Source organism: Styela clava, chromosome 5, assembly GCF_964204865.1.
Source record: "Styela clava chromosome 5, kaStyClav1.hap1.2, whole genome shotgun sequence".
NCBI classification, from domain to species: Eukaryota; Metazoa; Chordata; class Ascidiacea; order Stolidobranchia; family Styelidae; genus Styela; species Styela clava.
In genome coordinates this window covers 3,887,530-3,900,099 of record NC_135254.1, presented here as the reverse complement: position 1 = coordinate 3,900,099, position 12,570 = coordinate 3,887,530, and the positions used below count along the sequence as shown (strand labels likewise).

Genomic DNA, 12,570 nt, shown 5'->3' with positions numbered 1-12,570 from the left:
TATTAGAATCGGAGAAAATTCCATTTGAACAAGCAATTCTTTTATCTACCTCCGATACCAATGCAAGTTCATTACTCAATTCTGTTTCAAATGATGATTATCCAACTTGTTCCAACTTGTTATTTCAGGAATTTATGACTATTCATATGGATGCATGTTAGGGAAAGTGGGCAAAGCAATATTTCGCCAGAGTGTCAAATGAATAAAATTATCTCACCAGTATTGATGCATCAAACTTGAATTCCTTCGCTTCCAATGCTTCTTTCAGTTTTATTGTATGGTTTGGATCTGGATATCCATTGCTGCAATAAAATAATTTATGAACTGTGTTTGAACATGTTCATAGAAAATAATGGAAATTTGGTAAGTTTTCCGTTTAACAATGATGGATCCTGACTTCAGAGTATTGCAGTACAGAACATGTCTCCTGGGGATTTGAAGAAAAAATTTCGTCTGAGCAATTAAGAAAAGTCATGATGGCTACAAACTCTTGGTTGACAAACATTTAGGCGCTCCGGAAGTATTCGTACCAAAATGACACACAACCTGAACAACCCTAACCTGGTACAATACTATGTCAGGTTGTGCGCCATTTTGGTACAAATACTTCGAGAGCACCAACATTTAACTTTATCATAAGCGACCATTTTAGTTTCTGTTAAGAAAATTGACAAAAGTCTGAAATTGCAACTTCTAAACAGGAACAAATTGTGACTCTGGCTTCCAAATAAATGTCAAAGTTCAACTTATCTTGAATTTTGTTCAGAGTGAATTATAACAATACCATTAGTACTGAGAACCACAACCATAGTGCAGATGCCGAAAATACAACATTTTAGAATCATAATTTAGATTTCTAATCTATTTAATAAATACGAGTTGTGGTCATAATGGTTAGGTGGATATGTCCGAAATTATAGACCAGACCCTGGCAGTTAAAAAACATTGAGTCAATCTGAATTAAATAAATCATTTTCATATAAAAATGAGCTTAGTTTTCTTTTGAGCAAGGTTGGTAAAATCCAAATTCATAAATTTGAATAATTTTTAGGAAAACTATTTTATCCAAAATGTCTTTATGCTTTGAAAATAAATCCCAAGGTCATAATGAGCAATAACTTAAATACCAGGGGTTGTGAATCCCATTTTTCATATTTCCCATAAATGACGATTTAGATACCAAAATAAGGATTTTGAAAAAATTTTGAATTGTTTTGTAGTGCAATACATAACAAGATTTTGAATCTGTTTTATTTCTTCCTATTTTCTAACATTTTAGGAAGTAAATACCCATCAAACATAAAACACACAAATTACTTACTTTTCTGGTCCTCCAGTTTTATTAGTCTTATGAGGAAACTCATCGTTCCAAACAATTTTTCCTCTTCTGTCACCAACTTCCTGAATCTTGAAAATCAATCCTTCATTGAATGCTTGTTCGAGTAAGTTGAGACATGACCATCCATCAGTAGTAGTTGGCAAATATTCAGTGAATTTTTGAGCTTCATATGAAACCCCCTGAAGAAACAAACAAAACTAATCATCTCTCATACCTGGGGGTTTGTTAAACTGAAATAAATATCAGAATATCTATGAAAGTTTTCCAGAAGTTGAAGAAATGTTCATAAAAATACTTGGTAATTCCATTTTTAATATATTATTTCAACTTGACAAATAGATGACTTAATTAAACATTGAAATCAGAAATTATAAGGAAGCCCGCTAAATATTTAGCTTGTCATGATTTTACTGCACCATTGAATCAAATTCTAAATTAAACATAGAAGAACTAAATTCTATGAACAAATTAAATTTAAATAAACCACGAGTTTGATATTACTCAAGTTTCAACAAGCATGATCTATATATGGCTATGTTATGATTTATCTGCACAAATGGCTTCTATATTCGAACTTTTCTCAATAACAAACCTTTCAAAGCTTTGATTTCCATTAGAACTGAATTCAATCAGCATACCAGTTTAAATTAATCATAGATGGACAAAGCATGAACCAGAGTCAACCCATATAAACATTATACAAAATACTGCCTGATTCTGTATATTTCTATGAGAAGCAATCATGTGAGTGAATGCAAACATTTAGCAATACTTCTTTCAAGCTTCTGGACTGTGCAATGGCCCAACACAGTGGTTACCAAAGGGTGTACCGCGGTGCACTAGTGTTACGTAACAATAGAGATGGACACTGCTTGCTGCAATTTCCCAAGCTGCAGTTTATTTATCTGTTTATTGTTGAGTTTGTTTAGAGTTTCAAAATAAAATCAGGCAGAGAAAAGTTGACATTAGGCGTATATGTTTACAAACATAAAGTACACATTTACAATTTTATTCAAATTTTCTACATAAGCACGCTGTTAGTTTTTTTCCCTAATAATTTAGCGTCGCACAAACAAAAAGTTGAGGAACAGTTGGCCTAATGGTTGAAGTGTTGGACTGAACTAAGCTGACATCACATATTGAACATCTCGGTTCAAATCCATGCCAACCACCTCACCCAGGATGAAATAAATTGGATAGGAAATGCAGAACCAGAAAATTCGAAATAATAATATCTCCTTAAATATCATTAGATATCAGTGTCTGATAGCTTAAATTTCATTAAATATAACATATGACAGAATTAACATATTTATCATATTTAACCTGGGGAAATAAAAGCTGATATGACGACTTAATCAAGTGGCGAACCACAGCCTCTCATCCGGTTACCAGTCTATAACACGTAAGAGATTGTTTAGCCAGTTATTCGTTTTTGAAAGCATGGACTTGATGGTGGAGGAGGCTGTAACAGACCAGTGGTTACGTGAACCACCCTACTAAATATTTGTGGCTGCTTGTATAGGGCCTTGTTCCGAGCAAAAGGCATGAATAAGCATCGCATAAAAAAGTAACATGACAGTACTATTATAAGGGATGTCTTTGCCATTATCTCAAAATCACCATATGTGGAGCATTAATGAAATCAAAGTGTATGACAGAAAATTTTCTATTTTCCATCCACGTTTTTGTTTACATCACGTTGTATTTAGTAAATTTTGACATATATAATGATTTTGCTTTCTAATTGACAATAAGATATACATTTGTGACCCCTTACTGAATCAAGAAATGAAATTCAAGAAATTCACAATAACAATAATTGTACCAAAGAATTCTAGGCAAACTATCAGGTTATGGGCATCCCTAAATATTACTTTTACCAAATTGTAATTTTCTATTTATTGCGCTGGTATTTGTTTCAGGAAATATATTTTAATCAATCGATGTTCAAATATGCTGATGTGCAATGGGGATTAATATTAAAAACAAAAACCTTCTTGAATAAGAATCTTGACTCCATCAAATCTATAATTTATTTCCCAACCAACAATTAAATTTGCTTCGTAACTCACCTTCAGACTTCCAGCAGGAAATAAGTAGATGATGACAAGAGTCCACCTTTCTTCATATCCTGGCAGTGATTCAGGCGACCAATCCCATGACCACTTCCCATCAGATGGTTGTTGGTTGATGATTTTTAGACCAGAAGTAGTTTGACTTGATGACTGAGATTCAGCACCTGGATAAAAATAAAATCAAAACTTGTAGCAAAAATAATGTCTGTTCCTGTTTAAGCAATAATGCTTGTGATTGGGGGGTTCAAAGATATTTAAAAGGTGCCATGATATATAAAATAATTATAAATTAAAACAATGAAAATTATGGTTCCTAGATGTAATCAAGCTATTGTGTGGTTATTTGAGTTTTGGGCAATGCCATGGTCTAGTGCAGGGTTTCCCAAACCAGGGGTCGCGACCTCAAATGAGGTCGGAGTGATGAGTAGGTAGGGTCGCAAACAGGTCATGGGGTCGGCGGGGTCGCTGAGGTATGGTAGAGGATGTACGAAACATCTAAGATTTGACAAACCATGTTAAATTTAGCAGTTTGTACCATGGCTTACAGTAAAACAGGCCCATATGCATCGCTCTATGCTTATGCTATAAAAAAAATGTAGGTGCTTATTGTGACATCACTGTTTGGTTTTAGCTTATTTTACTCAATATCACCACATGACGTGGCCCCCTTCCGGCGCCTTTTTGTACTCGTGCTTTCAAGAGCGGGCTTTTCCTCTGATAAAACCGGACTTGGACAATGTCTTGTCAATTTAACTCGCTTGACATCCAAGAAACCGATATCAACCTCTTTCACCTGGGGATGATTTTTGTCACGGTGGTTTTGAAGTTTAGATGGACATAATGATTTATTGCTAATTACGATTCGTTCCAATACATTTGAACCCATGTACATTTAAACCCGTATACATTTCCACCTGCATACTATTGCACCTACGGATATTTGAACCCATAATAACCCTAACCAATGGATTTTAGCATCCGCATGTAGACTGAACCCGCAGATATACGGGTGCAAATGTAATGTATGGGTTCAAATGTAATGGAATCGTAATTAGCAATAAATCATTACGTCCATCTAAACTTCAAAACCATCATGACAAAAATCATTCCCAGGTGAAAGAGGTTGATATCGGTTTCTTGGATGTCAAGCCCGTAGGCCGGATCCGGCCCTCAGAAGTGTTTCATCTGGCACAAATCAGCACAGCAGGTTCTACGTGGACGTATCCAGGACTTTTAAATGCAACGAATCTAAAACAGTGGTCGGCAACCTTTTTTAAGTGACGGACCGGTAAAGCCTGACCAATATTTTGGCGGACCATATTTATACAAACGAACTTAGATACAGTTATAAGCATATTACGAGTTGGAAAATCATTTGGAATATTTGAAAATATATTCGAAAACAAAGGTGATGCTATTTAACCAAGATCTGCATTTGTTTACTGCCCATTAACTGTTCCCAATTGGAAGATATGTTCGATAGTGATACACGTAACATGTTTCTTATTTCGGTGTTGACAAGACCATTCCATCGTGCATAGAAGTTTCCAAGGATTCATTGCCTCATTTGAGAGCTTAGTATAACAAAGGTCGCAAACTGGACAAATTTCGTTGCTGTCACGTACGGTTACAAATCCAACAGTCACGTTTTTAGCGAGAATCATTTTGTTTAAGACATCTTATTTAGACTGATGTACAACTTTCTCATTCAGAGGCAAAATTGATGCAGCATTATTGCGACATATTGACGTAAAAATAATTTATGGAGTCAGACATGCTGCTCAGATGCGTTGTATTTGTCTACCTTGCTATTGGGTGATATTTTCTTAGTTGTGGTTGTTAGATTGTTGAGGTGTTATTTGAGCCTTGTCCGTTTTTGTGTCACCCTTCTGCGGACCGGTAGTAACCTTTCTGCGGACCGGCAATGGGCCGCGGCCCGGTGGTTACCGATCACTGCTCTAAAACAAGTGCTGCGATTGCGACACTCTTTAAAATAGACTTTTTCAGTGGATTATGATTTTGAGCAAAAAATCTGTGGCTGATACGGGCATTTAAAGTGTCTTGCCATATTATTTTGATTATGTTCATTTTGTCGAATAAGGTAAAATAAAAGCACTACTACTCTAAAATACTACGGAATCTACGGACATGAAATACGCGATAAACTATTGACCGGATTATAAATAAATTGGATTCGGATTTTTGCGACCTTGAAATTTGTCACTATTCATTTGGCACTCATGATTATTATTAGAATATCGTCGTTGGAAAAATCTCAGGGTCTTCATGTCTCTGGGAAATTCATATTTCCCGATAAATGATAAAATTTTTTAAAGGCAACCCAACATAACGTGTGCCGTCAATTTTGTGATTTACGCAGTCCAAACAGCATTCATACGATTTACGCTATTTATACGATTCGCACATTGCGTCACGGCTGGAGTCTCTTTTTCGTGAAATATACGACTACTACTACTATAGAACATTAACTGTAAAATACTATTAATACCTTTTAGAGTTGGACTGGGTATGAATAATACTGAGTATATGGCATCCGGCTGTGTTGGGAGAGAAGAATTGGCCAACACACAAAAATCAAGTTTGAAACAATTTTAAACAAATTGAATGTTTCAAAACTAAATTAAAAAAAACTACATTTGAAAGCCCGTCACGGTAAACGTCTGTATTTATGTAGCAAATTTATAATGTAAACTTAAGCTTGGCTCACATATTTTATCAGAGAAAGTTAGGTGGTGTATATGAACAAACTGCAATTTCAGGTGACATAGTACTTTTGGTGGCAAAATCAACACAAAAACTGAAAGAAACCCAAAACAATCAAATGGGCTGCTTAAATTTACCATTTGTTTTCTCTTTAAGCCTTTCTATCTCTTTCTCCATTTTCCTCTTTTCTTGTTCATTTTTTAATTCCATCTGCTTCATTCTTTCTTCAAACTCTTCTTTGACTTTTACAAGTTCGTTATCTGGAGTTCTTCGTACTACAGAACCTAAAAGTATTGGTTTCATTTAGACAGAATAATAAAAACCACAGAGCAAGATTAATTGAATAAACGAACCAAAATGTTCCCAAATGTCATTCATATAAAGTAAACATCTTGGGTATTATCACAATATGTCAGGTATGATTTAAGCTAGGCTTTGGGGAAAATATGAAATCTAGACTTTATTAAATGATATTTTCATATAAAAGTCTTGCAATAAACTTTGTTTCTGACGAGTTCAAAATTCAAAAAGGTGGAATATACCCTGTTCAACCAATTATCCAGATTTTTAATTAAAGAAATATTTCATTAAAAACTATAGAACCTTTCTACTTACTCAGTTTGGGATGAGGGCAAACAAGTTGACCGTGAAAGTATTTATGTTTCCGAATTTGCTCGGTATTTGGACGATTCTGTGGTCGGAATCTGAGCATCCAACCAACCAAATCCTCTAGGTCCCCTTCTAGTTTGCTCAGGTCACATCCTTGATATCGTTTGATATTGAGATTCCAACTATCAGGGTCATTACCGAATGGGTGGGAACCATCGGTCGAAATGAAATGGATTACGAGTGCGGAAGAAAATATGTCCGATTGTTTAGAACAAATATCAGAAAGGTATATTTCCGGGGCCCTCCAACCATCAGTGCCAACACGTAAAGTGCTCATTTTGGTTACAAAATGTCCTTTTCTTAACTGTTTTCCCAAACCAAAGTCAATTATTTTGAGAATTCTCCCATTGTCCGATACCAAGATATTATCTGGTTTAAGATCGCGATGTAGAACTTCGTTAATGTGGATATGATCGACAGCTTCAACAAATTGTTCTATTTGTTTATGTTTGACTTCGTCAGTCTTAGGCTTTGGATCGTCTTTGACAAAGTCTGTCAAGGTTTTAGATTTAAAGTATTCCATTGCGATGAATAAATGTTCTTTTGGACCAAAAAAATAAGTCCCAGATTGAAGGACAGTTATCACATTTGGGTGGGAACGAAGCTTTCGGATGATTTCCACTTCTTTCCTATTTTCATCGCTGAGTTTGATAGATTTTATGGCGATTGGATCGAATCCTCGAGAACCTTTATGAGTCTGCAAGCCTCTGTAAACTTCGCCATACTTTGCTAGTTTTTCATTATAAAGCAGGTACAGGTTATGATCGAGGCAAATTGAATCTATAAAATACAGAATGGGATTTAGTATAGAATTAACATAATTATCCAGGGGGAGAGGAAAGCCAACTTAATTATATGGCGAACCACAGCGCCTCATCCGGTTACCAGTCCAGGTCAGGTATTGAATTCAGGCGCGCAGCCAGAATTTTCAAAAGGGGGGGGTTTCATAATCATAAATTCCCATTGCGGTCTGTAACAGTCTTCGCATTACGCGCTCGTTAAAGGGACGTCTTTTCAGTGTATAATGATTATTCTTGTCACGTGAAATATTCAATCTCTGACAACTACGAAATTCTAAAATGTCTTTATATATTAGTTTAATTGTGCCAACGTAACTCGCGGTTGCTTCTTCTTACGTCAAAATTAAAACATTAGTTCTCTGAAATGCCACGGCGATCGGTGGACATAAAAATATGAGATAAACGGTGTATTTAATTTTAATACGTATTTTTGTAATCTTGCCAACTCGTTATCGCCGTTAGAAAAATCTCAATAACTGATATAAAATCCCTAAAAGTACAATTTTATTTCGTACAATGAAAATGCATATGAAGTAAATCGTTAAATCAAAAATACATACCATTCATCGCCGCGATTACGCCACTTGTTAAAAGAGCTGACCTTTACAACGAAAAATGATTTTTCTGTTGTGCAAAGTAATCAATTCGTGACCGATAAGGGCATATTTAAAATTTCTTGCTTTATTAATTTATTTGTCTTCAATTTAACCAGAGTTTGCGTCGACAAAACAAAACAATTCTTTACAATTCACAATTTTAAAATACCTCGGCCATTTGCCGACATAAAAATTTGTGGTAACTGCCGTCGCCTATCATATATTGTTTTGATCCGTATTTTTTCTATTTTGCAAATTCGACAAATTTGAGATGTGCTTGTAACATTGACTCCGTTCAATCACAATGCTGACACTCCGATTATTTTTAAAGATAAAACCTCCTGAAAAATCCGTAAATCTGCTGTAAATTCTCATGGAGTAAAATTTATTTCAGTACAATAAAAATTGATGGATATACCTCTGATTAATTATCTTATATATCATCACAAACCGGGGAAAAATCGCATTTTCAACATTGTTTAATGATAACACGAAAATTTTCTACGACAATTTTAAAGTAATGGATAAAAGGCAAATCCCACCCACAATTAACCGTGTTTCGATTTTAGTGACGGTATAATCCTAAACGGCGACCAAACATATTGTGCGCCGTAGGCAAACGAAATTTTGCGATTTTGCGACTAGAAAAGCGTTTTTAGACTGTCACCGGACTCAACAAACCTTATATTGTTTACGGTTTTATTTTCAGTATTTTATAATGCCGCTTTTCAATCAAATTTAGATCGCGGTTTTACTCCTTCTTTTGTCTTCAGAACCTCGCCACCGATGAACGTGTATAATAAATAGCTCACGAATTCACAGTTCCGTGCAAAGTACAAAAATAAAATAATTATCATGTTTATCGTGGCACAAATTTATGATTTAGGAAGAATAAAAACCGACGTAAGGGCGTTTACGGCCTAAATAACAAGCTGATGAAAACATGGGCGATTTTAGCAGAAGGAAATTGCACGCTTTTTCAGTTTTCACATTTCCGTGCGGGTACAAAAATAAAATAATTATCATTGTTCCCGCGGCACAAATTTGTGATTCAAAGAGAATAAACACCAATGTAAAGGGCGATGACGGCATAAATAACATGCCGCGTTGATGAAAAGGAACGGCGATTTTAGCAGAAGGCAATTGCACGTGTTATCGGCAACTTTTTCACTTTTCAGAAAATTCAAAAGGGGGGGGGGGGGGTTTCGACCCCGAACCCCCCCCCTGGCTGCGCCACTGATTGAATTAGTTGGTTATTTGTTTAGAGAAGCATGGATTTGATGGAGGAGGAAGCCATAATCGCTGGTCATGTGAACCACCATACGACGGCGCGGAGTACAGCAGTCCTCTCGCACATATCTATTCCTGCATGGGATTCGAACACGCGAACTTTCTATTTCCATGTCTTCTATTATCTTATTTTCCTGTTAATATTCATAATTTACTGTAGATACAACAACTTCAAAGTCAAGTCTTCAAAGAAAAGTCAATCCTTTTGGAACGTCCTTAAGAAATCACGACCATCCATGAGTTAGGAAAACCACCTTGTGATAAAAATTATAACAGTCAACCTACCTTTAAAATGGAAGGGTGTTTCTCCTGCTGTGCCATGCTCTTCTGCATCAGTAGGCCTGGCTGCCTGTTCATTTGTTGGTGAAGTGCTGCCTAATATGTTGCTGCTTTGTTGAAGCTTAAAACCAGAACTTCCAGAAATATTGGTTCCTATAGTGTCACCTGTGATTTAATAATACTGGCATGGGCATTTCTTATTTATTGAAAAAAAAATGCAATTATTATTATACTGATGTTGAGCCATGCTTATGTGAAAGTAAAATATGAAAACCCTAAATTTGAACTCAGCCTCGAAACGAAATTAGCAGCAGTGACACTGGAATTTGAGAATAACTTATTTCTACCAGTTATGCCATATAGATCCTACTAGTGGATGAATTACAAGGTTACTAAAGTTGACCAGTTCTGAATATTTGGCAGAATATTTTATCCATTTTTTAAATGCTTGAAAACGAATATGACACCACTATTAGGCCCAAAAACGTAGAATTCTAATTATTTTCTATAAATGAATTATATTTACCGTATATGCTCGCGAATAGGCCGAGTTTAAAACCCCCAAAAAAAAGTTGCCAAACTAAGGGACCGTCTCATTCTCGCATAACTCAGATTGCACCAAAAAATCGGCTCATTCGCGTACAGAATTTGATCACGCAACGAGATGATATTATGCTGACTTGCCGGTAATTCCAAAAGCTTCAAACCATACCAAGTTCTCACGATAAGAAGCGTGCACGCACACACACACTCGCTTGTGAAAGTGCATTGTCTTATCATACAGCTGATGGCTTGTACAGTCTGTGATTGGTTGTTTAACACGTGACGCTTGTACAGGCTGTGATTGTTTGTTTTCGCTTGCGCTTCTTTTACATAACAGCAACAGTGTCGATTTACGGCCAGTTGTTTCTTGGTGAAAACTTTCGTGGCAATTAAAGGTGCGCGACCTATAATCACCTTTACGATATGTTATCCGTTAAGGGGCGGTGATAAGGACTCTTATCGAAAATAACCGCGTTGTGGACGATCAATGGAAATTGTTTTATACTGACTCAGAGACTCTCTTAAACTCCCGACAACAATCCCTTCCATTAATACAAATCACGACACATGAAAAGCAATATAGACTTTATTAACATGAATTTACAAGTAAGAGTTACGAGTAAAAATCTACGGCCGTTGCTAACAAACAGAAATGATAAATGTTAAAAATATTTGTGTTACAGCAATTTTATTTTCATTCTGCGCCTTTCTTAAGGCCTCTGGCGTGTTAAGATTCGTAGCGATTTATAAGAATGTGTTAATACAGCGTTATTTCTTTCCTTGAAACGGACAAGGAACTAAATTGATCGTCGTTGTGGCGATCAAAGGAAATTGTTTTATGCTAATTCAGGAACTCTATTTTAATCTCCCGACACAATCACGACGCATTGAAAAGCAATATAGACTTCATTAACATAAATTAACAAGTAAGAGTTACGGGTAATAATCCACCTACGGCCCTCGCTAACATGCAGAAACGATAAACGTGAGAAATGTTTGCGTTACAATAATTTTGTTCTCTTTTTACGTTTTTCTTGAGGCGTCCGGCGTGTCACGATTCGTAGAACCGGCTTATGTGCGATTTTTCATAAAATCGCCGTTTTAAGGGAGTCTGCCTATTCTCGATATAGGCGTAATTTTGAGTAAATACGGTAAATAAAGAAATTGTATAGCTTTAGTAAATGTACTGAAAATAAATATTAGCATATTTTCACACCTTGTTTGAAAACGAGTGTTGGGGCGACCATAGTTCCTCGTTTTTCTAATTGTCTCACTATACTTCGAACATTATGAGCAAAGTCTAGATTTCTGTCTTCTTCTGCTCGTAATGCAATCTGAGATGTTGATTGACCTTCACCACTAGAAGAGGTTGACGGCTCACAATCCAAATCAGCATCATCAATTTCGCGGATTCTTTTAGATTCAGACATTTTGTTTGCAATTAGGGTAAACTACACCAACATATTTCTAAAAAATGTAGGCTACATATATCTGAAAAAGCAATATGAACATAAATAGCCTAGATCCTTTTTAACTTTTTCATACATAAAACACGCAAATATAAACTAGACAAATATTGGAAGCAAAACCTTCGATGCTGCAGTCAAAACAATTTCTATATTGCATAATTAAAAAAATTTAAATACAAATGTGCATATGCAAATTTAGAAGCAACCACTTCAAGTCATCAAATCTAACCTAACAGGTAATTGTCCTTTGCTTTCAATAATTCGTAACATTCAGAAATCGTAGCTTGGTTTTAAGTTCAGAAGTTAGGGAACAGACTTTTGTTGTCGTACCATAAACTAGGTACAATGCAGAAGTTCGTTGTAGCACGATACTTATCTTAACAAAACGCAGTGGTTTGCCGAATGACTAAAACGTCTTACCGACATTCATCCCCACTTTAATAATATTAAAATTGTACTTTCTATAAAGATATACTGAGTACAAACGCGCCATTCCACTTTTTCAAACCTGTTGCTAACGACCAAGGACATTTTTTGCGCAGAAGTCTTGCGCATTTCAAATTTATTCATGCATATTATTGCGTTATTACAGCTCAAAACCTAAGATTATTTATCTGTAGTTTTCAAATTATGGATTGTATAAAAAGGCTTTGACGCGTCTTCTCAAATCTCAATACATATCGTGTTTCAATGTCAATATCAAAATATAAAAAATGCCATTCAGCCATTTACGTGCAAGAAAATTTATGATACACTATGGTCGCAAGGTGGCGGTCAACACAG

General features: G+C 35.7%; 1 protein-coding gene across 1 annotated transcript; it reads right to left on the bottom strand.

The window, feature by feature from the left end:
- Positions 1 to 208: 208 nt before the first annotated feature.
- Positions 209 to 11,808, bottom strand: LOC144422815 (uncharacterized). Its single transcript, XM_078112663.1, has 7 exons — positions 11,535 to 11,808; positions 9,782 to 9,940; positions 6,757 to 7,590; positions 6,279 to 6,425; positions 3,415 to 3,581; positions 1,322 to 1,518; positions 209 to 302 (listed from the first exon to the last, which is right to left on the bottom strand). The coding sequence occupies exons 1-7, from the start codon at positions 11,746 to 11,748 to the stop codon at positions 209 to 211; spliced, it is 1,812 nt and encodes a 603-aa protein (XP_077968789.1). The 5' UTR covers positions 11,749 to 11,808.
- Between the last annotated feature and the right edge of the window lie 762 nt (positions 11,809 to 12,570).

Bases quoted from the DNA above. Each gene is read 5' to 3' on its own strand.
- LOC144422815 (XM_078112663.1), bottom strand. From the start codon at position 11,748: ATGTCTGAATCTAAAAGAATCCGCGAAATTGATGATGCTGATTTGGAT. The intron at 9,941-11,534 runs GTGTGAAAATAT...ATTAAATCACAG, and splicing joins AACACTCGTTTTCAAACAAG to GTGACACTATAGGAACCAAT. The intron at 1,519-3,414 runs GTGAGTTACGAA...TTGTTTCTTCAG, and splicing joins TTCCTGCTGGAAGTCTGAAG to GGGGTTTCATATGAAGCTCA.